The sequence below is a fragment of the Falco punctatus genome, assembly GCF_963210335.1.
Source record: "Falco punctatus genome assembly, chromosome: 7".
NCBI lineage: Eukaryota > Metazoa > Chordata > Aves > Falconiformes > Falconidae > Falco > Falco punctatus.
The window spans coordinates 53,522,382-53,547,977 of NC_137587.1; the positions used below are offsets into that span (position 1 = coordinate 53,522,382).

Below are 25,596 nucleotides of genomic sequence, written 5' to 3' on the forward strand. Positions count from 1 at the left end.
AACTTCTCAGCCTCTTTTAGCCTCAGATATGGAACACTCTTCCTGTAAACAGATCGTTCCAGTAGTTTAGCTGCAAAACTTCACGTTTTGATTGAATGTGTACAAAGTATGATTATCAGCATTTTTTAAAAAAAATCATGCGGCCTGGTTATTTTGGGTAGATTTCCATAAAAAAGGCAGAGGATCCATTCTTGACAAAGAACCACTGTCCTGGCTTCATGTCACTTATTAAAATAAAACAGGCACTTATATTTAAAACAAAATAATATTCAGACTACTTGGAGCATGGAAAAAACCACATATCGATCCTCTTGTTTTCCTTCAGACTCATCCTTGGATGAAGTACTTCCATCAAATAAATGAGACTAAGACAGATACCAGGAGAGGAAAGTTTTAGTCTGAATGGTTAAAGTTTGATAAACTCATAAGTAAACAGACAGTGCTACCAGCTGTAGCTATACCAAAGCATTATAAAATATGGTAAATCTATCTACTAGTTAGTTTATGGTGCTTTTTTTTTTTTCTTTTAAGTACTATGACCTGGGAAGAAAGACTATATTACAGAAACAGTGTAAGTGTGTTGTATCAGAAAGTAATTTTTGACGGAAACAAGAACTAGAAAATACAACTAATGCTGTAATTTGTTACACTTGTCTCTTGCAAACTCAGTCATTTTTAAGGTACATTTATGGTGCTCTACAACTGTTCCGTTTTTGTGAAAAACAATTTTTTTTGAAAAAAAAAGTTCCACATTGTAGGTGTGCTTTGGTGGTGTGGTTTTTTTTTGTTTTTGTTTTTTTATTTGGTTTTGGTTTTTTTTGTGTTTTTTTTTTTTTTTTTCCCGAAAAAGAATAAAATGCATTCTCTCAAAGGACTGACCAGAATTCACCCTAGATATAGTAACATCTGTACATCTGTGCCTGTACATTTCTGCCTCGTGTAACCCTGCATAAACATTTCTGTTGCCTGGCTGTCACTTAGAATGGAGATCCTTCTCTAAGAATATTTTGATTATTGCTGTAATAAGAGTTTTTCATTTAGAAGTGGAATATCATGGTAGTACAAATCAGAAACTTCCCTAAACTTTTATTTTCTGCTGGAACTGTTCAAATAGTCCCTCCTCCCACACAAAGGCCAGTCATTTGAATGGAATGTATGCAATTGAATTTCCATTTAAATTGATTAGACTTTCATATAGAAAACTGGTAGAGGATTATTCTCACATACTTATGAAGCTGTAAGAATGCAAGAGTAAAGTAGTGAAACCTGTGTGACTTAAAGACTGTGCCCCAGAAATAATAGGCTGCTCCAAGAACAAGGTATTTAAAAAATGAAATAAAATAGTGCTGGAAACCCTAGCGTAGATGTTTTATTACATTAGCCTAATTTTCTACAAACTACAAGGACTAGATGTGTCATCTTTGCTTTAACTCTATTGATTTCACTAGAGTTGCATCAAGTGTGCATTTATCTTGGGGACTTTCAAAGCTGATAGTGGTGGTGCTTTTTAAAAAGGGTTTTGGAGTGGCTGATTCTTTTAGTATGAGAATACTACTACCATTCTATTAAAACAACTATCCTTGGTACATAAACTTCACATTTTCAGAGGAGGACTATTGAAGCATGCTCTATTTTTCAGATGAATTTGAACAATGTAGACAGATGAGACACTGGATCTGTAACAAGGCTGAAAGCTTCCACGTTAAGGCATTCTTCAGGCATTGTGCCAGGTTGTGTCAAACGGGAACAACTTTTCATTGATTTCCCGTTAAATGAGGCAATAGTGTGTAGCTTAAGCACCTTGAGCATTATGTAGTGTTTCTATAAATAGATATTTGAATGGAGGGATTCTGGTATTTGGTGGATTTCTTTTATGTAGCATATTTATATAGAAAAATGATAGCACTGCTGAGACTGAGAACAGCCGTTGTACAAAGTAGTTATGATTGCTGCTGCGAAAGCCAAGTTCTTCGTACTTGATTGGAATCATGTAAAGAATATCCCGTGTGCACTCCAGCTTCGATACTGATTTCTTTGCTCAGGGAACTGGACACTAAAAGAAATTTGGGACAGTAAAATGGTAACTGCATTTTGAAAAAAAAAACAGCTTTGGAATGAGTGAATAGTCATCTGGGTTTTTTGCTGGGTCAAATAAAGACTAGCAACAGACTATGAACAGGGCTAGGTCATAGGCAGGTGTGAACCACCATAACTTCTTCTTATAGCTTACTTGCATACCGCTTTACACCAGGTGATACTGCGTTCCAGCATGGTCTGCTTTCAGTATCTGTCTTCCGTTTTCTAATTGTTAAATTTAGATGTTGTAGAAACTGATTATTGTTTCTCAGATTGTTGGGGTTTTTTTTTAGTTATGTGGTTGGGTGTTTTAAATTTTAGCAGTAAACAGAAATGGATGGTGTCCTTGACACATTCCTGGTACTAGTGAGGAAGTGTACTGTTAATTTTCCTACTATAGCTCTTTGGTGAGCCCCTCCTAAGCTTACAGTGCCAAATGTCACCAGTCGTGCCCATTCGATCAGTGTGGATGCTTTGTGTGAGATGGATGATTGGCTAACATTTTATTTAAAACCAAAGCTGGACTTGAATCTTTTACAAGTTGTTGTTGAAAATCTTAAATAAACCAAGATTTTTCAGTCTAATCAGATGGGTCTGTCAGTGAGAATTTAAAAAAGCCACAAACATTTAAAGTGAAGCAGAAATACTACTTTTTCCATTTGTTTAGTTGATCTTTCTTCCTTATTATTAGACATACTGTGTTTTCAGCTGTAAAGTGCTATGGAAGGGAAGAAGTATAGTAGCAGTAGTAGATGCATTTGCCACATTATGCATTAATGCCTTATTTGTCTGATACATCACAAAGATAATAAAGATTAGGTTTAGGTAACACTTCAAAGACTTTTCTGGTTTAATTCAGAGGACTTTCTTGGTGCAAAGCTGAAATTTTTAATGGACAAAAGGGTTCTTAAGTTCCAGACTGAGATGGTCGCAGTTCCCCTCCCCATGGCAGTGGGAGCCAGCACCTCAGGAAGGCAGACACCCCCATGTGCAGCTCTGCCACCCACCAGCTTGTTCCAAACGCAAGCTTGTTGCTAGCTGAATGGGATGTGGGCAGAAATGTAATGGTTTTGTATGGTGCACACAGCTAAGGTCTTTTCCATCTATGACAGGCAGCCCCTTGAAAGCAGTGAGGGAAAAGAGAAAGGCTGCAACCCCGTGTTACTTGCTCCCTTAGATTCAGCACTGCTTCAGGATCTCTGTCTGGTTAGTAAAGAAACTAGTTTATGATGATTGTCATAACTAGGCTTAATCTCCATTGCAACAGGCACGTAGGTGTAAATTCATTGCTTGAGGCAGTGCCGAGATTTCGACAATACAGGTGCTCATTCCTCATAAACTTGTCCAGATCCCACTCCATTCACAGATGTTAATTTTTGTTCCATGTCAAGCCAGACATTTATAGTGTACTGTCTGTGGTCATGAACTGTAACGAGAGCTGGCTAGCACTGTTTTTACTGCAGAGCAGTTCTTCACATAATTTTAAAAATTCTGCATTTCAAAGTTTCTGGCATGTTTCTATTTTTCAGAAGCATCAATTCCATTTGAATAAAAAATCTGCCTGATATTTTGTGCCACAGATACCTAGTCACATTTAATATACCTTACTTCTTTTTTTTAGCTGGCAGCCAATTGTCTTCATGTTACATTACCGTTTTTAAAAATCAGAACTGTTGGGGGAATAAAAAAGAGTATCGGGTAGTTTAAATGGATCTGTTGCTGTCTTCTTGTGTGTGTTCAGCTCGACAAAAGTAGGTTGCCTTGATTCTCAGTAACACTGATGGGGAGGGCATGCATGGCCCTTGGCAATGCAAAGAGAAATGACTTAGCAGAAGAATTAAAATTTGAAGGATTCCAGATTCTGTGTTCAGATATGGACATGGAACTTCCATAGGATTCAAGAGGAACAAGACACCAGCACTTCAGAGCAGAAGTTCACTGCAGAGATGGTGGATTGTTGTGTAAAGAACTGGAATTTTTGTATTATGCACATTGCAAGGGCATGCCACTATGTTCTGAAACTGAGAGAAGAATCCTCAGATTACTGTTTCAGAAACGAACATTTCAATTGTTTTCTCTGTGAGATGTGTTTATCCTTTGGAATGTCAAAGGATTAATATGATTAGATAGAACCACTGAGAAGTGAAAACTACAGTACAAGATTACTTGGACTTAATTTAATATATAGTATTGCACACACAGAAAATATTAATTATGCATTATGCCTGAACGTGGAGAACCCAGAAAGGCTATGGGGCTCTGGAAAAAAGTGTTTGCCAGTTAGTTACTGTAGGTCATAAGAATAAAACAGTGCCAAAAATCTTAGTTAATGTTTAAATTGCCTTTAGAGGTGGTTTCAGCATCGAAACAGCCCATTTATGTATTTCCAGAAGTGCATTATCTCAGCGCAGCTTTGCAACAGCTTTGCTAATGGCAGGCATGCATCCAGCATGAGTGCACATCTGCTGGCAGACTGATAATTTTCTGGCGTTTTGCCAACATTTCATTAATTAGCCCAAGTGTTCAAGATTTGTTAAAAATCTGTGCTTTTCAAATGGTTCCAAAAAGCTAAAAAGCAAGTAGGGTGGTTTCTTTGTTTTACAGCCTTAGCTGTAGTGGTACACGATGAGAAGTACTGTGTGTTTCTGTCCCTCAGAGTATGTTAATACCTGCATATCTCAGATCAATTGGAGGCATAAATAAAGCAACTGTTTCAGAAGTACAAAGTCGCTATCAACTGCAGGCACAGTCCGTTTCAAGACATTTGGCCTGAGGTCCCCGAACACAAAAGGATATTTCTAAAATGTTTTGTCTTAAGCGCTGCCTGCCTCAGCAATGTAGTGCTGTGCTGCTGCTGTTAATGTCACCTTCAGAAAGCACAGGAGGAAAAGCTGGCCAAGATGTCATACTCATTGAAATGGCCACATCGAAATCCATCAGTGGAAGTTCTAGAAATGTCTTGCCTTGCGTGAAAACCTCCAGCACTTTGAAGGTACTTAGCTGCGTGAAGTCCTGCTTGCTTAACTTACAGCATTGGGTCTTCCAAGCAGTGGTTTTTAAATAGGAGAGACATCCTCTAAAAACATACATAATTATGGATTCTAAATGCTGTTTCTCATTTTATAGTGCACAACTGAAAAAGGAATAGTAAAAAAACCTTCTCCTGGCATAAACTATAGTTTTCTAGATAATTTATATATGCCTTTACACAATAGAATCTGAGATTTGCCTTTGTAGACGCAAAGTATATTTTTTGCTGCTCTGGCCTCCACAGACCTGCGCTAAAAATGAGATTTTATTTCTTTTTTTATAAGTGTCCAAAGAGATCATCCTGTTTTTATATCAAAACCTCTATGAAAACCTTTAGATAACTCCCTCAGTAATCACAAAGCGAAATTAAGTTTTTGAGGAAAAAATAGAATAACAGATCTGTCGTTAACAAAACAATGAATCAAAGTCAACATTTTGTTTTCAAAAAAATTGTTTTCAAGTCCCTTGCAGGCAGCACGATCCTCATGCCCTCATGTCACTGAGGGGGAACGGAGGGAGGATCACACAACAAGGTTAAATATTTTAATAAAGTTCATTCTGAAAGCCTCAGGGAGATTCTGGAAAGAGATCCAGGTTGTTTAAAGCCTAGTGCTCTGGCTTAGCCACAGGAACATTCTTCTTCTGTAAAGATGCCACAATGTGCCAACTTTTTAAAGCAGAATTGCTGTTCCTTTGGCAGAGGGCCAGGAAGGGTGTAGGGATGCTGTCCTGGGCAGACCCTCGGATGGAGCTGAACTGGTGTGACCCCCTGCAGGGGACAGTGCTTGGGGAAAGCCTGGCTTCGTCCCCAGTCATCTTCCAGTAGCTCCCAGCCGAGTGTGCCAGCTGGGAAGCAAGTGATGAACTCTGTAAGGTACAGGTGTTGGATGCTGTAAGTACGAGCTTGCTTTGGGGCTGTCATCTTATTTCAGATGTTTGCTGCTGTCTTTTAGGAGGTTTGTAGTCAAGCTATATGTGTTTGTGACAGAAATAATTAAATAGAAGTGTAAAAATAGGTTGTACTCTCATGGAATACATAAAAAAATGCAAATCGACAGAAACCCCTGTGATAAAGTTTCACTTTGGATTGCAGAGGGTCATGCTTTTTCCTTTTAGTGATAACAGTGTTTTTTCTGCCTGAAAGATGTGCTGAAAAGCCAGAGGGGCCAAGAGTAAGTGCCAGGCATTCTTAGCTCCTCTGAGGAAGGCTCACAGATTTAATTTTCAGGGGGACGGAAGCAGGCGGTGTGAAACTGTCATTTTGTTCAGCTGTGTGTTAAGAATTTATGTGGGGTTAATAAATGGTGTGTAGAAGTTAGTATATACGCAGAGTATAGTATTACTCTTTTAAGCCTTGCTGATTCATAAACTGTAGTAAGTTTGACTAGTTGCACCTTGTAGTTAACTCTTTCGTAAAAGATTTTTAAAAGACATTTAAAAATGAAAACGAGTATAGCCTATATAAAGAATAAAGCAAAGAGTTTTGGCAGACCAGGTCACATGCTCCAATTTTTACTCACAATTTTATTTTGTAATTAAACTTTGATGGAAGAAATGGAGGAAGGATAGCCGAGTTGGGATTTTAAAGTAGCAGGGTTGTTACTGAGTTTGCCTTTTCTTCTGATTCCTGCTTGATCCACACAATGTATTTGTCAGTCTTTTTTTCTGCTTGAAAGCAATGGGGCCTCTGTCCTGTGGGCAACTTTCAGTCAGTTTAAAAACAGAAATTGTAGCTATATAAAAATGATGTTAGAAGGGGCGGGTGTCGCTGTTTTTTGGCAACAGTAATGAATATTTTGATCTATTTATTCATACATTGTCTGGAGTTGGTATGAACGGGGTGTACAGGAAATGGTTTATGAGCCAGAAATACTGGTACACAAGAGCACGAGCTCAAGGCTCAGCAAAGGAAAAACAAGAGACAACAAACCCTCACAATAGACTGTCAGCAAACGCGTGCCAAAAAAAAGGGAAACGTGTTCCAAAAAGAAACCCTTCCGGCTGGGTTCTTTGCTGGTGCAAACTGATGTCGTTCGGCTGAGACGTAATGTAGTGAACTTAATTTATGCCAGCTCAGGGTCTGTCCCTTCAGCTTCAGGATATGTGCTCTACTTGGTTTCCATGACAAATGCAAGCTTCCCAGCGTCGGTTCGTTGGTGTTGAAGCCCGAATCGTCCTTGCTGTGTTACTCTGTCACAGACGGAAGGCTGTGGATTTCAGTCGTGGGAATACAGCTTTGCTTTCTGCATTTGATACCAGGAACGCTTGTGGTTCCACCCTTCCAGTGGAGTTCCGTGGCTTATGATCCTATTTGGAGGAAAGCTTTTTTATTTTTATTTTTACTTTTTCTTTTTTTCATCAGAGGGTTTGTTGGGGAAAACAATATTTGCATGTACTTGGAGATCTCAGAAGGGTGGGCAAACAAAGCACAGATGGCTGTTTGGCCAGAAACAGTGTTTATTCTAGAAGATTTGTTGCCATGATTCAAAGGGAAGATAAAGTAGTCCATGAACCTTCCCCCAGGCATGGCTTTGGTACAGTTTATAGCCCACTTGAAATCTCTTGACTTTGATATCTCACTGATCCAGTTACAAACATCTTCATATAGAGGGTTGGATGCAAAGCAAGATCTCCTCTGGGACCTCTGGTGTGCTGCTTCATACAGTATTGTCTCTAGTTTTCCCTTGAAATCTGTCTTCTATAGAAAAAAATAGTGTTGTTCTAGTCCAGTTCTTCATGTGGTTTCTACTGTTCCTGAATAGTTTTTAATAGCCACTTTGATCATCTAAAGGCTAGCTGAAAAAAATGCACCTGTGACCAAAGCTTGTCTGTTCTCCCCAAGCACAGAAATTGTTCTAATTAATCCCCTGCCTTTTCTAGCAAGCTCTCTCCCCTTTGTTGTGCTTGCACGCAGAGTACTCTTTAACTGCTGTATTGTGAGGATATAGGCAGAACAAAGTAATTAAGTATTTAACGTGTATTTACTTTTGGAATCTGTTTCCCATCTAAAGAAGGGTTGTCTGCCAAAGGCTTGCATTGCAGGTGACCTGATAAAAGATATTACTTCTAGCTGTAAAACTTGCCCTGCCTCAATATGCCTGTGTGCGTGCGCAGGCACATGCCTCTATGTAAGAAGCTCTTCCCACTATTTCATTTCAAGAACACTGAAGCCAGCATTTGAAGGCATAAGTTAAACTACAGAGTAATGCAATGACTGTAATAGCGGCATGTAGAAATAAAAAAGAAAAAGCAGTAATATGGTATTGAAGCATAGGATGAGAATAAGCTGAGGCCAGGTTTTAATAAGTTATGGAAGCGTGTATGTTAAGTGTTTCAACTCTGTTGAATCTGAGCCCAGAAAATTAATAATGAAAAATGTGAAGCTATTGTGGAAAGGAAATTATTTGGATCTGATTTATTGAATTTATCTTGAAGTGTCATGTTTTTGCTGAGGAAAATGATAGCTCAATAAAAATCTTGCTTTCTTTGTAGAACTGTTGCTCCCTTCACTCCACAAATTTGTTTTTTCTACAGGTACTTTTGATACTGTTACTTGAAAGCATAGTGTTTGTTACCTGTTTTAAAGAAAAGGAGTCTCCTGATGTTAATACTGTTTATCTGGATTAGAATTTGGCAATGCCTTCATTAAAGTTCTAAAAGGAATTAATAAGAAAGCAATAATAACATTGCTGTTGATTATAATGTGACTGGTTTTTTTATCTAAACAGATGTGTCCTGAAAGCAGCAGAAATATTAGAGAGGTGCAATGTGCATCATACAATAACAAGCCATTTATGGGTCGATTTTATGAATGGGAACCTTTTGCAGAAGGTAAGGGAAGACAACTTGGTTTTGCATTATTATATGGATTGTGTTTTGGAAAGGCAAATGTGATTTTTATCCAGTGGAAGCATTCAGGCTTTTGCTGTTTGAGTCTTGCTCATTTTGCTCTGTTTGTCTGCTGCGTTTATTCATGGGCAGACAAGTAGATAATCTCACATCGATATTTTTTATGTTTTACAGGAATGAAAGCATAAAAGTCCTACTTTGACTGGTATACCATTTGCTTTATATAGTGTTGCAACAATATTTCAGTTACTATACTGTCAACTGTCTTCTTACATACTTAATTTGATGACGAAGGCTCAATATGGCTCCACTTCAGTAATGAGGCTAGATATTTTATATTTTTTTTAATGTCATTTTAGTCTGTGACTCATGGTCCTTATGCATTCATTTCAGGACTCTCTGGCTGTCTAATCTGTATTTTCTAATGGGATGTTTGACAGTTGGGATGGTGATAACCTGTGCTATGGACTTCCCCAACTGCATGTTGAACTGTTTGTCCAGGAGCACAAAGCAGCAGCAGTAGCTCTAGTTGTGGTCTGCCACCCCTTGAAAGTCCTAATCCTTGGAGGATAAAATCTCAGTCAGTTGGGGGTTACAATATTTCTTCAGAAACATGTATTGTGAAATAGTTATATATTTTGTTTGTGTCTCTTTAAACAAGAGCTGGGCCCACCTCCGCTGAGATTTGTGATTATTTATGAGGTAGATGATTTATTCTTCAAATATGTCTCTGGATTCAGAGGGATTTAGTTCATTTCTTATTTTTGAAATTAACATTTTAAAGTTGTTTTCCACAACATTTCAAAGACCAAGGAGGATTTATGCACAGAGAAACAGGTACGCGTACTGTGGACTAGCTGTCTTTATTATTCCGAGGCCATTCTCTCAGTTGTGAATTATTAGTTGGAGAGTACAACGATGACTTTGTTACAACAGACTCTACCTACAGGCTGTGTGCTCTGTACCACGTTCTGTGCAATGTCTCCCCTCCAAATGGAGGCACAGTCTCACCTTAAAATGTCAAAATTCAGGATGGAGGCCCATCTGCTTAACCTTTCTAGATTTGAGAAGAACAAAGTAGAATAGAATTTACCTGTATTTTTAAACTGTCACTTGAATATGGTGGCTTTTATTGCCTTCTATGTAAGTAGCTATGTATAACAGAATGGCACACACTACTTTATGCCATGGCTTTTAGGGTCTTATAGTCAGTGTTTGCAAGGATTTCTCTTTGCCAGAAGACTTCATTTCAAATAAAGGCTGCAGTGTACTATGATTTATCTTTATAGCAATGCCCTGCCTCTGTACATCCTAAAATTTGTTTAGAGGTAAGATTTACCTGATTGTGCGGATCTTCAGTATCGGTGACCTGCTCTGGCACAATGAGTGCTCTGTGTATGTTTTGCTTTCCTTCCCTTCGGTCTTTAACTCGTTGTGCTGTTGCCTTCCCAACTCCAAAAGGGAGGCAAAACAAGAGGTTTGGAAAATGAATGGGAAAGTTTCTTTCATGATGGATGGATTCCTCCTGGTTGTCCTATTTTTATTCCCCCTCCCTTCATCCTAATGGGTTTAGAAGGAGAAAACGGTGATAGCTACTGGTGATTTTTCATTGTTAATAAACTGAGGTCATGCCTATCCTGTGGTATAGAGCCCAACAGTAATTTTTGAACTGAAAGCAGTGAAAAGTGCATCTGCACAGGGCTGCAGCTGGGTGTGCCAGCTGGCAGCCGGCACGTGCTGCTGTCGCTGCATTGCTTGGGGGGACTGAGGGAACCCCTTGTTGGGCTGCACGGTGTGAACAGCTCTATCTGAGCCAGCTTTCGGGGTTCAGTGCCTTGCTTCATTGCACAAAGGCAAAGTGCTTATTTTGGAACAGTAAAGACCCTCCCGAAGAGGGGCTGAAGGAGATACCAGCAGTCCTTGTTCGTTCATTTTTCAGGTGACTTAAGGAGTATTGCATGTGTGTGAAGTTCCTTTTTCCTGTACCCAGAAATGGACATTTCCAGGGTGCTTATCATGCTAGCATGCTTTCTGTAGTACCTTTAGATGAGCAGCTTTGATCCACAATTGATGTTACTTATTTTTACAGCTCAACGTGAGTCAGTGCAGACTCAGGCAGGTTCATATCTAACTCCCAGTTGACTGAATGATGTTTGTGTCTCATGTAGTCATGTCTCAGCCCTAGTTTTATCTGTTGTGGGTATAGTAAATACTTGCAGAGCTGTATCTCTTTATCTTAAATTATGAACGTTCAGTATATATTATGCTTTTAATTAAAGTCATGTTTGGCATTGTGAAGTTGCCCAAAAGGAAGTTTCAGAGCTGTACAGCTTTGGCACTTTGTACCATGCATTTAGGTAGAAAAAAGAGCTCGGTACCCCAGTAAGCACATGGCTGAAGGCATGTTTTGCGGACAGCATGACTTCTGCAACATGGCCCCAAAGGCTTATGTTTGTATTGATGTAACAGCTTTGATGCGTCCCTTTTCAAACTGCTAGTGACAAGACAGCCAATGGTGACAAGCTCAGCCCACCTCCATCTCCTTGCTTCCTACACAGCAGCTTTGACTCACTGTGCCCTGTGCCAGGAAAGATGACTCAGGGGATCTAAAACATGCCACAGTCATTTTTTTCCCTCCCCTGCATAGCGCAGCTTGCTCCTGATGTTTACGTTGGATCAATAAGGGCAGCTAAACCATAATTTACAGCCCTATCTTGATGGCGAATTAAGTGTAATTATTATTATTTTTTAAAAAACACATATTTTTAGTTTCCCCTTGTTCAGATTGGTGCAGCTGCATTTCTAACTCCTGTTTTATCTGCCACAGCTCCAACACAAACTTTTGTCTTTATTAAAACAGCTGTATTAAAGAGACTATAAACCCAATGAATTTAGAGTATTTAATGAAAAAAATCTAGTTTGTGTTGGAGAACCAATAGCATGTAATGACTTCAAGGGCAGGATTTGACAGGAAGGATCCAGTTGTGACTAAGGGAAAATATCACAGTGACATGAACATAAACCTTGTAAAGAAGTTTAAGTCTACAAAAGCAATAAATGTTTTAACTGTTCTGATAAGTGAACTCTTTAATTTGAACTATTTATTTCAGCTAGCTTTATTTTTAGTTGTGAAAAATTCATAACCTGGAGCGTTTGATGTTTTGGTGGCTGTATGAAAAGAATCTATTGAAAGGAGAAAACCTATTGGTTCATTAAAACAGAGAGCTCAGTGGGAATCCGATCACAGGAGCCTCTCAGTGAAGAATAGCTGCATTTTTTGAGAGGAGGGAGACAACTACAGATCTTTTTGCCAGAAATCCTCTGCAAGTTTGAAGTAGAAATAAAGTCCTCTCCAGGAGAATCCCTGTCTGATACTTCATCTTCAGGAGGATACCTGAGTAGTCTTCATGCATCCAAAAATACTTGTCAAATACAGTATTTTCAAATCAATGACTGCAGAAAATCCTGGTCAACTGCAGGCCCTTTTGCTTTCTGTTCTGTTTGATAATGGCAGCCATGGTTTTGTAATAGGCGATATTTTATCTGACAGCCCTTGCCATGGGTTTCTGTTACAGCAGGTAGCATTACCCCTGTGGCCGGCAGGCAAGCGTAGGAGCGGTACTGTGCAAGGAGCGCAGCGTGGCCTTGGCCTTGGTGCTCTGCCCTCTGTGAAGGCCAAGTCTTGCAGGGATGCTCAGCCTCCCTGTCTTGAGCTGCTCTGCATGGCCACCAGCAAGGGCTGCCCCTGCCTGCCTTGCAGGTGGAAGAGGACCCCGAAGTCTAGGAGGAGCTGTGGTTGCAACTCCGGTGTGTAGAACTTGAAACAGTGGGAAATGTATTCTTTGGGGAGTTGGCATTTTTCTTCCTTTTGAATGTAGCAATTTACAAGCAGAAAAATACTTTAACGTTTGAGCATTTTCTCCTGAGAGACAATTTCACTTTCTTAAAAAAGAGAAAAAAAGAGTTTTTTGCAAGTCAAAGCCCGGTCCACTGAAAGCCAGGCATGATTTGCCACTAAAATTTATCGAGGCTTTGTCCCCTTCCCTTATAGTAGAATAAATGCAAATTTTTCATGGAATTTTTTCTGTTTTCTTTTTTGAAATTTTTTCATTTTGTTACTTTAGAGGAAAATTTTAATGGGAGGTTTTCTAAAATGTAGACTTGACCAAGTATTTCCTCCAAATGACATTTTTCTTTGGTTTTTATTGAAAACCAGCTCTAGTTTCAGTGCTCCCCTTCCAGCTGAAGGCGCTTGTTTGCAGGGCAGCATGTTCTTTACCTGCATTGCAGTGACAGGGGGAATTCTTGCCATTTCAAACGTATGTGTTATTTTACATGTGTAGCTGTAACTTATGTTAGAGCTCGTTGGAGGCTAGCTAACAAAGTAAAACCCCAAAAAATAATGGGAATGAGGACGTGGCTGAAGGATCATCATAGCAGTGGCTGTACAGATGATTTAGTTTCACTCAGCAGAGTCAAGATGTCTTTGGCTTCAAATACTGTATCAAGCCAGACGAATTTCTAGGAACAGAGCCACGCTCAGATCTTGAAAGCTGTTTAAATAGTTTGTTGTTGGCAGATAGTCGCTGGAAGCTGGAGGCCTGTGTGGAGTGCGTGGCGGGGCTGCGCTCCCTCTGCTCCCCGCCTTGGGGCGGCGAGGGCAGCATCCCCAGGGAGCCGGGCAGGTGACCTCGGGCAGCGAGGGGGAGCGCTGGAAGGCACAGCAGAGTTCCTCTGGTTCCTTCCACTTGCCAGGTCTGGCTTCCTCTTACAAATCTCTGTATTTTCCTATTTGATTGCTGAGATACAGAAGTTGTGCGGAGCCTGTGCGCCACATTGCTCTTTGGAGCAGGGCTGGACTCGGGCTGGGTTTCAAATGGGATAACAATTCCTGTAGCTGAGCAGTAGTAAAATGTATGAAATGGCACTAATGTCACTGCTGTGTTTTCTGGGGGGGGAGGGAAACGGGTTCCCAGTCTCCCCTATTACCGTTGTCACCAAACCTAACGACTGATGGGCACCGTAACGAGGGATTCAGAATCAGCTGGAGTTGGAGGCTGACATGCGCTGGGCCTTGTGGCAGGGCAGCTGGGCAGTGTTACCTGGCTTCTGGTTACTTGAAATGTATCAGAACCCAAACTTTGAGTGGATGTAAGGATACGTGGTTGGCAGGTTTTTCACACTGGACTTCGTGGTATTCTTTCTCTAAAATGACTGTGTCAGTGCTCCATCCTGGAGCCTGTGCTGTGTTCAGAAGAGAACTCACGGTAGAGGTAGATCTCTGTCGACATGCTGTAAAATCCTTTCTGAGTTTACTTTTGTTTTAAAATACCTTCTGATAACCTCTAGGCATAGAGGTCTCCTAGCTTACGGCTGTGAAAAATATAAGCTCTGAAGAAAATGAAATTTGTAAGTTCCACAGGTGTCTAGCAAATACTACAACTTGTATACTTTGTGTCAGGTAAGAGGCATTTCTGATTTAGGCTGAATTCATTTTTGGTATTAGGATGGAGACTGGAGACTAATGCAGGGCTGCGACATTTTTTTATTTTTTATTTTCTTTCTGGATATGTAACTGCAGATTTCAATCATTTTGAATGTCAAAATAGCTTCTCGTAACAGACCAAATTGTTGTGGCTTAACTTAAGCCACACTGTTAAGCTGTTAAGAAACTTCTCCAGTCTGCTGGTATTTGATGACCCTGAAGGCACTGAATGAGTTCTGATTAATATGATTTAAGTGATTATGAAATGGAAGAAAAGCCTAATTGATCTTTTAAAAATCCTGAGAGGTGCAAGTAGCATAATGCACTTCTGGAATCAAGTACCCAGAAGTCGGAGAGGGCTGGCTTCAGAGAGTGGCTGTAGGGAGCACAGTTAGCAGGGCAGCGAAGGCACTGCCTACAGATCCTAGACAACCAGTTTTGCTAGTTTTTCTGTTTTGTTGATGTTTCAGGGTTTGGGAGGCTTTGTTTAGACAAGGGTATGTCGGCTTGTGAGGAAACCATTTATTCAGTTCCGAAGTGTCATCAGTAAGATGTTTTATGGAGCATTTTCCAATCGGTTGATCAGCAGCATTCATCCACCAGGACTAGGGAACATCAGGACATCCCTTCTTGGGAGTGTCTGCTAAATGAATATCACCATTTTGACTAGTAATACTTCTCTTGTCAGCTTTCTGGATGTTGCTTGTCAGTTTTCTGTTATTACATGTGACTATTTCTATACAGCTAGCAAATACGCATCAATAATTTTACAGTAAGTTTTGGGGCCAGATATAAATGTGGCCTATTGTGTGTTGTATGACATTGCAAACCAGTTAATATTCTGGCCAACCAAGGATGTATTATACTTGTTTTGGTGGCATGTTATTAGTGCAAGCATTCATTCAGTGACCATTGTTGGATTTCATGACGTCTTAATATAAAACCATTCTAGAAGCATTGTAAAGTTTGATATATATATAGAAACATTACATTTGTGTCATCTTTTTTCAGTTAACTGGAAGTGGAACTTCAGTTTAGAGCAATTAGGAGCGTTCACCCTTGCATGAGGGTGGTAAGGTAGGCCCTGGGGTATGTTCCTGGAATGCTAGAGGAGCACAATCCTTGAGGAGCAAAGGTAACAGAGTCCCCATTCATGAACTCTTGGCCTTTCCTGATCTGTAACTGCCGGTTCCCTGTGGCTCAGGATACGCTGTGCTGAACTGGTGTGCTCTTAGCTTTGTGTGCAGTACTGTGGCAACCTAATATTTTTCACCCAAAGGACAAGAAGTAGTCTTTCTGTTTTATTTATACTTTCTCAATTAAGTTACTTCTAGTGAACATACAGATGTTTGAGTATATACACACTATCAAGAAGTAATCCAGCTGTGCTCCAGTTCATCCAGCTGCAAGGTATTATATTCAGTGAGGCAGCTGCTTGAAGTCTTCATTTCTGATCACAATAGACCATACTTCTCTGCTTATTTTTTTTTTTCTTTTTCCCCTCCACCTGTTAGAAATCTTCTTGATTGCTTTTCTTCCATTTTCTGGCTCGTTGTTCTTGAAGGTTGTATTTTAATTGCATGCACTGTATTTTCTGTAACTTTTTTTTTTCCATTCCTATTTTGTGTGAAATGCGGTAGCCAGATTCATCAAAGAGGTGATAGACAGAGTTTGACGAGGTTTGAAATGTAATGAGTAGTGTTTGTATTTGTTGATTAGCTACGACTCAAAACTGCACACCCCTAACGATAGGTAATAACAGAATATAGGTAGTAACAGAATTGACATTCTTACATTTCATCACAAAAAACCCAAAGGGATTATTACCACCTGATTTTTTTCCTTGTTTGTAGTACGGGTGTAGAAAAAACCCAGGAGCTGGTCTCAGTTCCCTCCTGAAAAGCAAAAGTCCAAGTCTATGTCTATCAATTAAAACACGTTAAACAACTCTGATATAATTCCCATCTAAACACTGTTCACATGTGCATTTCACATGAACTTTTCCTCAGTGTTATAATCTAGCATGATTTGAGATTTAGGAAATAAATTCTGAAAAATCTGGTGAAAACTTTATCCTGTTTTGTATTTTATGAGAATTGATGGCTTCAGGTCTTCAACTACTGCATGAGTTGACACATGAAAGTAAGTAACATTAAACTGAACGATAAGCTAGTAGCAGATTAGTTTAAGACAAGACATCCTGAAGCATATAGCTGAAATTATTGACAGGAGCTTAAGCACTATAGGCATACAATTCCTCTTGAATTCTGATGAAATATGAGCTCTGATTTCCTCTAGACTCATTGGAAATCCTATCCAAGACGGTGAAGTATCCATTTTTCACACATTACTGAAAATTCTGTTTTATTGTTAACCAAAATCTCTTTGTAATGTTGCTCACTTATGAGACTAGATTTTATTCAAATGCAGTAGAACAGGAAGTTCATTTATACTATGTCCCTTTTCTTGCCCCCCCCCTTTATTTCTTCCCGATTTGTGAATGGATCACAAGAGAAAACAGATGGAAGTTTGCAAAGTTTTAAAAGTATGGCTGTGCTAAAGTATCTGAGGCATTTCTTTGACTTCATCAATAAATCTGCTTCCTGAACATCTGTTGTGTTGAGCTTGACCTGGAAATTGTAAATATCCTGTGTATTACTGAAATATGTAACTACTTCTATAGAAAGCTTTAATAAAAAAATACGCTTAGATACTTACATATATGGAAACCTAATGCTTCCTCATGGCAACTTAACTTTTATAGTTATTCTTCCTCTATAATTTTAGTAATACAGGTCTTGATTTGCATTTGTAAGAAGCTTAACTGTATCAGAGCCTGGCTTTTACCTGGGATTCTGTGGTTTGTTACAATTCAAATAATAATGCAAACATATTTTTAACTTTAATTTTAAGCAGGGACCATACTCTGATGTATGAAGTCACCTGTTTCCCTGTAAAAGGTCTCACACACCACGTGTTGTTGTGTTCCTAGTTCATTGTGCATACCTTAATTTCTCCACCTTTTTTCTTGCTGTTTGGAGGGGGAAATGGTTTAAGAGGGATGAGAGCAAGAAGATCTGGGTGTTTATAGATGGACACCTGGATGAGCCTCAAGAATTGGGAAGGGTTGTTGGTGCCTTTAGGAAAATGGGAAGTAACATCCATCGAAAGTTATCATTCAGCAGTAAACTCGGTATACTTCAAAGTGGACTTGAACGTTAAACCATGTAAACAGAATGTATTTTTAAGAAGGCAGAAAAGTGAGAGAAAGGAGGTGGGCTGGCATGCCATATCTGTCCTAATCTTACAGGGTTTAGATCAACGTAGCCTAGCTTCGCTGTAGAAGAGGCATCTTCTGTATCCAGGTGACCAATATTTACTGCTGTGTTTTAGAGTACCTGGTCTGCCTAGTTGCATTAATTGTGAGTTGTATAAACACCTCAGGAAGAATTTTGCCCTCATTTCAAAGCATGCTTCTAGTTCCCTTGGTGGGAGCAGAAAGTTAGGGACAGACATTGTGGCTTTCAAGCTCAGATTTAGAAACAGAATTGTATCCAGGTTGTGTGGTAATGAAGATTGTTAGGCTAGAATAGAATGTAGAAGCAAGGTTTGATTTTTACAAAGCACGTGTGGAAATGAGTGGTATAGATCCTGTTAAGCCTGCTCTGATACAATTTGTATTTACTCCCTCCGCTTGCTATCAATAGCGAGACCTCTGTGGGTTCAGGTGAGGATTCGTGTCTGCAGCATCAACAGATTACCTGACGCTGTGCAAGCATCTCTCAGAAACGCTGTGCAAATGGAGACGCTCATGACTTGAACTGAAGTGTAAGTGCAGATCTAGAGTAAGTGCTTTGGGATGCTTTAGTCTTTTTCAAGATGGTATTGTAATTTTTTTACTCCTGTCATCTGTGGGAAAAGTCCTCCATTAAGCTTCAGAGCCAAAATATCACTCAAAAAATTTGCCTGTGCCGTTGGATCAAAGTCTTTCCCTTCCCTTGGCTTCTTTATAGCAAAACACTAGTGTAAAGAGGGTATCCTGTCCTTATTCCCACACCTCTTTTGCGATACAAAAAATGAATCTTAGTCTGAATTCTTCTAAATATGTTCTTTCTAGTGGCATACTCCTTTTATAGTGGACAAACAGGCTCAGATGCTCTGAACAGGTGTATCTTACGGCTTTACAAGGAAACTATTTTTTATAAGTTTTATGGTTGTAGTCCTAGCAGTCCTTGTCATGCAGATTTGCACAACCATTTCTTGTAGTATAATGCACTAGAACAGGGGAAAACATAGGGCGCTCAGCATTGTGCAGGTGTGCACTTCTTGCACAAACCCCATGATCCTCCCGTGTCACCCAGATCCATGGGAACAGTCTGGAGAATGAAATAAAGCTGCAAGGTCAAGAGTGTGCAGTCATTTTAACATGTTATACGTTAACTTCGGGGACTATTCAATAAATGAGGAAACAAGCAAAGGATTATCAACAAGTGTTCCATCTTTGTTGTTAAATGTATGGAGTATTTATTCAACACTTTTCTTGTACATTTTTTTTTAATATCAAGTATATATTCTTTATTTTAAATACTTTCTTCTGTGCAGTGTTGGGTCGGTTAACCTTGAAGGCAAAATTGGAAAATGCCTGGTGAATATTCTTTTCATGTTTAAAAAGAAACGACCGATGAGACATAGGGAGAAAATAGATAAAGTGAGTGTGGTTAAGTAGAAAAGAGGCTCCCTACTAAAAAATACTTACCAAGCTGTCTTAGACTTTTAAAATTACTCTCTTTGCCTCAATTTATGTGTGGTTATATTTTTTGTTGATTCAGTTACGCATTTCAAAAGATTAAATAGTTTCATAATATTTTCCATGTGTTTGATTTCAAAAAAGCTTTCATGTTTATCTGCTCCGGTCAACAGGGATGGTCCTAGTGTGGTGCTGCATGTGTAGCAGGCTGCGGAGCTCCCAGGCGGCTTGCTGCTGTAGTTAAAGGAAGACAATATAAATACAAATTTTTATAGGTCCTAATGGTCCAAGAAAGGTTGAGGCTAGTGGGAGTTTTCTCCATTCACTTCAGTTTGGGTGATGTCATTTAGAAGAAAATTCACCATGTAACTAAAAAAGTGAACAGAACCGAGGTCTGATCTTGCAAAACTTTGCAGGCTGATGATATCCAGATTTCTGTGTATTCGGAGAATTGGTATGTACCTCGTTCCATGCAGACTCAGGACCTCACTAGAAGTTTTCAATTTCTTCGATAAACAATGACTTGGTTCAAGAAGCTCACCTGTGGTACCTACTCTGTTCAGAGGCTCAAGGATCTTTTGCTGAGTCCGTGCTTGGTTCTGTAGGGTGAGTGTACAGGCAGGGACTCGGAAAGCAGCGGCACGTAAACATGGGATTTGGAGTTTTCTTTCATTCTGTGAAGAATTACAAGTATGCGAAGAAGGGGTTTTAGGACCATTCAGACACCAAATTACTTCCAAATTTCTTCACTGCTCCCCAGAAAGTCTCTGTCTTTTGTTTTACTGTATGTGTTCCTGAGCAATTAAAATTGTGGCCTCTAGATGAAACATTTATTCTGCTTCTGAACCTTTTAAGTATGAACAGTTCTCCTAAAAAATCAAAACAGTATATGCATTCCTAGTTCAAAAAACCTCCGAACACTGAAGTAACTCTTGGAGAAATGAGCTACAAAAGGGGTCCTAGTAAATACAGGCTCCTTCCCATGTACTTTTGGAGACTGATTTCTTCCAAGTATTTTTCATTATGTTGAAAAAATTACATATTAAGATACTTTTCATTTATGGTTTGTTCATTTTGAGCCTGTTCCAGTATCAGCTGATACAAAAGGAAAGATAACATTAACTTCAGAGGGAGTCAGTTGTGAATCTAAACATTTATGTTTGCAGCCTCCATTTGTGTACTCAGAAATTGCTTATGCACACTCTCAGAAGTAGAACTTGCACTTTCACTTTCTGGAATATTTAGGTGCAAAATTCTATTTTCTTACCGTAATTTCTATGGCGTTGTGCAGATTTTGGAAATTAACACCCACGTATTCTGAAAAGGTAGATCCACAAGTTCTGGTTCCAGTGTGCGAGGCTTTTAAGAGGGAGAGAGGGATGGGAGGTTATAAAGATAGACTGCTACAGAGGGTTCATAAGGATTAAGTATTATAGCCTATTTTTTAATGTGGCATTCCTTTAAAAGCCCTCAGAGTGACAATTTCCAACTTCATCTCCCACTATTTCAAAGGAGCACAGAGTTTACAACTCATTGATGTAACAGTTCGCTAGAAAAATGTGGTTACATATTAATATGAACATGGGTGCCTGCGCTGCACATTATGATTTAAATGTAGGCATTCCTGTGTTTCTGGAATATTCTGTTAATGTTTTTAATGGAGGTTTTTGGTAGTGCTGAGTGTTGCAAAGGGAATTAAAAAGATTTTGCCAGTTTAGCCAGCATAAGTAGTTGGACTGGCATTTATATACACTCGGTATTCCTTCTTGTTATGATGAATTACTATTTTCAAAGCAAGGAAAATCTTACCCACTGTGAGAGGAAAGCTTATAATATGGATGAACATCAGAAGAAAGAGATTCCCAGTGGTAGCATATAAAATGAAAAGCAGAACTGGCTTCTATTGTGCTCTGTTTCCATTAGACATCTTGGAAGTTTTATAAGCACGGCGCATAATAAATATCTAAGCCACATTTGAGGTCTTTTACAAAGGAGAGACAATTCTTGCTAATATTTTTCTGGATTGGCCCTCCCTCTTACACCCAGATAGATACAAATCTCTGGCATTTGTCCACAGAGTCGACTTGTGAATTTGTTAATTTGCTTTCCATATTGCACTGTATAACTCTGAATTCAAATCCAAACACCACAAATCTAAAATTAAGTTTGAAAGAGCCAGAGAAACTGTGCATTAAATTTGCTCGTATATCTGCAAAGAGAGGAGATCTGCTTCTGAATGATTTTGGTCAGAGGCCTAAAAATACTGAGGTGCAGCTCACCATGGTTGGTTCTGCTGAAATGGTACGGTGATCTCTCTGGAGAGAGATCACAAAGAGCTAACTGTTTGGATCCATTACACCACTGAGGTGGATATCAAGTATAAAACCAGAAACAGACCTCAAAATGTTGAGCCTGATCTTTTTTTCAAATATAATAATATGAGTCTGGTGACATCATCAGATCTGAAAAGTAATATAGACTTTTACTGTATTTTTTTTCATTACTCCAATATAAATGTAACCCAGTGTATGTAAAATGCATTATAGCAAATCCGCAAGCAATTTCCTTCATTGTAACAAATACTGTATCTCATTAGAGCAAAACAAGCCCCCAGTTATGTCGCAGAACATCTGCTTAATAATTTCAAGTTCCTCCAACAAGGCTGCCAAAACAGCTAAAAAGTCAACATCTAGTCCATTATTTTGATCAACTGAAGTAATAAAATGATAAATAACACACCGAGCGGAGATCTGGTGCAAGGCAGAGTAGTGCTGTGTGCCTTGCGCTCAGGTAGCTGTGGCTGATGGCGCTGCGATGGGTATTCCGAGGAGGGGTGGGATGCAGAACCAGAGTGCTGGCTTGCATTGCACGCATCTCCTATCTGGCAGTGAGGAAGTTAGTTAATCTTTGTGTGTCCAGGTCCTGACTCTGAAACTTGGTTTAAAATGCTCTTTTTATAACTCAAGGGCTTTCTGTAATGCATATAAGGTGATCTAGCGTCACTGACAAGAGCTAAAGCATCTGTAAACAAACAACAGGTCAATGTGTGTGTAAACTTCGGCGTGAGTTGCAATGATACGTGTTAATTGTCTGCTCTGGGATGACATCAGTTTCTGCTCTGTGTGTCTGAGCAAAATGCTCCCTTTGTGTTGTTGTGATGTTAACATTTTGACTACTTGTTTGCATTCCAAGTGTGAACAAAAACCGAAAATGGGAAAATGTTCCAGGAATACAAAACATTTTTTAAGTATTCAAGTATGTGGGGTCGGTATTGTCAAGGCTTGAAAATACATGTATGGTTGTAATATTACTAGCATTTAATTTTCTTTTTTAAATTTCAGTGAAATAAAGTGTTTCAGCATTGAAGTGAAACAGGGAGGTGGAAATGATTTTGACTTCCCTCTGTCCATTTTCAGCAAAAGCAACATATTCCGAGGGAAGATTTCAGTTTTCATGAAATTTAATTTTTTGAAACAATGGGAAAAATGTCAGTTGAATGAGTCCACTGTGTTTGTAACCAGACTGAGAAATACATTGAAAATACAATATATAAATCACGTCCTTAAGTGCAGGTACCGAAAGTATCAATACCCAATGAACTTGTTGTGCAAGAGCCAAGTGAAGACTTATGTCTTCTTTGAATAGCAATGCACTATACCATACCATTGTGTGACAGTGACCAGTGCCTTCTGTTTGTATGTTTTTGTTGCTGGGTTTGTTGTTATTACTTTGATTCCAAATTTTTTAAGGTTCAGTCAGTCACACCTTGAACTTGCTTTCAAAAAAAAGCAGGATTTTAACCCTGAAGAATCTTAATAATCAGCAAAATGCCTTAAGAAAGCACAACTGTAAAAGCTTCTTGATTTCAGAGAGGCAAGCAGGAACGTTGGATGGACCAGGCAAGGAGGGAGCACTGCAAGGAATTTCATCTGCCCGAGCTCCCCAGTGAGGGTCTGACAGACAGGCTCTGTCTGATGTCTTATCTGCTCAGGACTTTGCTGAAGGTAACTGCTTCCAGCAATGGGACTGGGACCTGGGATGGCAGAAGTGAATGTGCGTGCTGGCTGGCTCCTTAGGTGCTGCTGCTGTTAGCTGCCTGCTGTAGTCATTAACGCAGCAGGGAAGTTTACAGTTCTGATTTAATACAGGTAGTTTGGACCTGTCACATTCAGTGGGGAGCTGGGGGGCTGGGGACACACGTCTGCCTCTTGTGGGGTGGCTGTGGGATCAGAGGCTGGGAGCAGGGGGCTAGGTGAATCGGGGGTGGGATCCTCCTGATGGGCTGCTGCAGAATGACCCACGGGGTCTGTCTGAGCCCTTGTGCAAGAGGAAGCTTCAGGCCAGCTCTTGCAGATTGTTGTCAGTGATCTTGCTTACAGGGCTGAAGAGTTACCTGGTTATCATCTACCACTTGCACTTGGTGAAACCTTCACGTGAATTCAGTTTCTTCTGCTTTTACATATATTGCTAATGCATAATTGCTTTAGTGAGTCAAACATGACAAAATAGTAATCTATAAGGAATTAAGAAAAAATCTTGAAGGAACTGTTCCACTTTTGTGTATTGTAATTTTCCCTCTTGCCTCTCAATATCCATGACTGCATTGAAAGTGAAATGCACTCTTGTATCTTCTGTATTTTGATATTAGGAGGTTGAAGACAGACTTTAAGCTGCTCCAGAGTTGTATAATGATTATAAAAAAAAGTGTTTTACTGATGCAATTTGGGAGATATATTAACAAATTGTGGGCTAGGGCATTCTGCTTTACTTCGAAAGCACAAGATTCCCTGGGAGATACCTGCATTCTTAGCACTGTGAGATTGGAAAATGTTGAAATATCTCATTTCAAAAGTTGATTTTTTCCATTAAGTTTTAACTGTGCCAGTAAGTCTGAGAAATGTCAGGTCTTCATTATGAAATTCTGTCATGGAAACATTAAACTACTTCTGGGCATGATGAGTTCGTTTACATAGAAAAGTTAAAATTAGATAAAAATGTGCATGGAGACAAAAGAAGACAGAACTTTTCAAAGCAATCTACAAACACATGGTAATTGCAAGGAATTGTTGCCCTGGCTGCTTAAAATCCCCAAAAGCAGAACAGAAACAAACCCCACTGTGTTTTCATATCACAGTAACTATTATCAGGTGAAGTAATGTGATACAGTATGAAGATACGGGTATTGTTTTCCTTCTGGGAAGCCTGGGTGCACCGACAGGAGTGTTTGGTAACACCACACCGCTGTGCCACGCAGGTGTGAGCAGTCAGGTCGAGCGGGATACGGTTCGGTACGGATCTGTTGGAGTCAGCCCTGTTGGTCTGGTCTAGTTAAAACCAGCTGTAACAGTTCCTGGCTGTGTGTTACGGGCATAAGGAGAAAAAAACTTTTAGTTTCATTGTTCTTCAACTGCAAGTGTTTAACTAGTGGCATTAATTAGGGTGTCAAGAGTCAAATTACTTTTGTTCTGAAAAATACATCATAGTTTGTACAGAAAAACAGGTACCCTAAGGGTTTCACCTGTTCAACCTGTGCTATGCAGATGGCAGGATGAAGTGATCACGCTGGACCTTTGGGGGATGTCCTAGCCATAAATCTTTGAATCTGAGGTTAAGAAGAAATGCTGGAATAAAAATTGGTATTTGGAACTTTACCTTTGAATTCACTGTGATTTGCAACTTCTGCTGCGCCACAGAAAGAGGAAAGAACAATAAGAAACGGAAGGGTTTTTCTCCTTATGCCCTTAGCATAGATTTCTGAGTTTTGAGGGGATCTTCTTCCATGAGGTTCTGTGTGTGGGTTGTCTTTTGGGCAGAAGCAGCTCAGAGCAAGGTTACAGATGTTTCAATGCCACAGTGACAGATAATTAGATAGACATTAGTTACTGTATTCCTGAGCTTCAGTCATTTCCAAGAGGTTCTTGCACATGGCCAAATTATTTGAAAAGAGCAGCCTGATTCTGAACTGATTAAATGGGCACCACAAGAAGAGGAAACAAGCCACTAGTTTGTTTTTCAGGCGTTGGATGCATTTCAGTTGAGGTTACTTTTTAACAACCATCATCTTCTAAAGCACTTGTAAAATAATGTGGGAGTAATTCAATGTGTTGTTTGGCATAGTTTCTCTTTTTCCCTTAAAAGCAATTTAAACTGGCATTGTAGGGTCAGCTCCACCAATTCTCTTGCAGTATTTCCTGGCTTGTTCCCCCAGATTTTCCTCCTTTAAGTACTGCATTTGTAACACATGTAATTTTAGACCCTGGAAAACATGCTTTGCTTTGTTAGATGCCCAGAAGGTCTTCTGTCAGTGAAGTGGCCCTCTGTTTAACTGATGCAGTGCTCTTTTGCAAAACTAGTTTAAGCAAGAAAAGCTTTTGAGCTGAATTGCATCAGAAATTTGAGTTTAGGCATC

At 39.5% G+C, this 25,596-nt stretch overlaps 1 protein-coding gene across 2 annotated transcripts in view; it reads left to right on the top strand.

Annotated features, from left to right (window-relative positions):
- THSD4 (thrombospondin type 1 domain containing 4) overlaps positions 1-25,596 on the top strand; it is a 320,405-nt gene that overhangs the window by 68,922 nt on the left and 225,887 nt on the right. For both annotated transcript variants that reach the window (XM_080396118.1, XM_080396119.1), the window contains one exon: positions 8,835-8,937. In XM_080396118.1, coding sequence (XP_080252244.1) covers positions 8,835-8,937 — 103 coding nt within the window. The remainder of the gene's footprint in view (positions 1-8,834; positions 8,938-25,596) is intronic.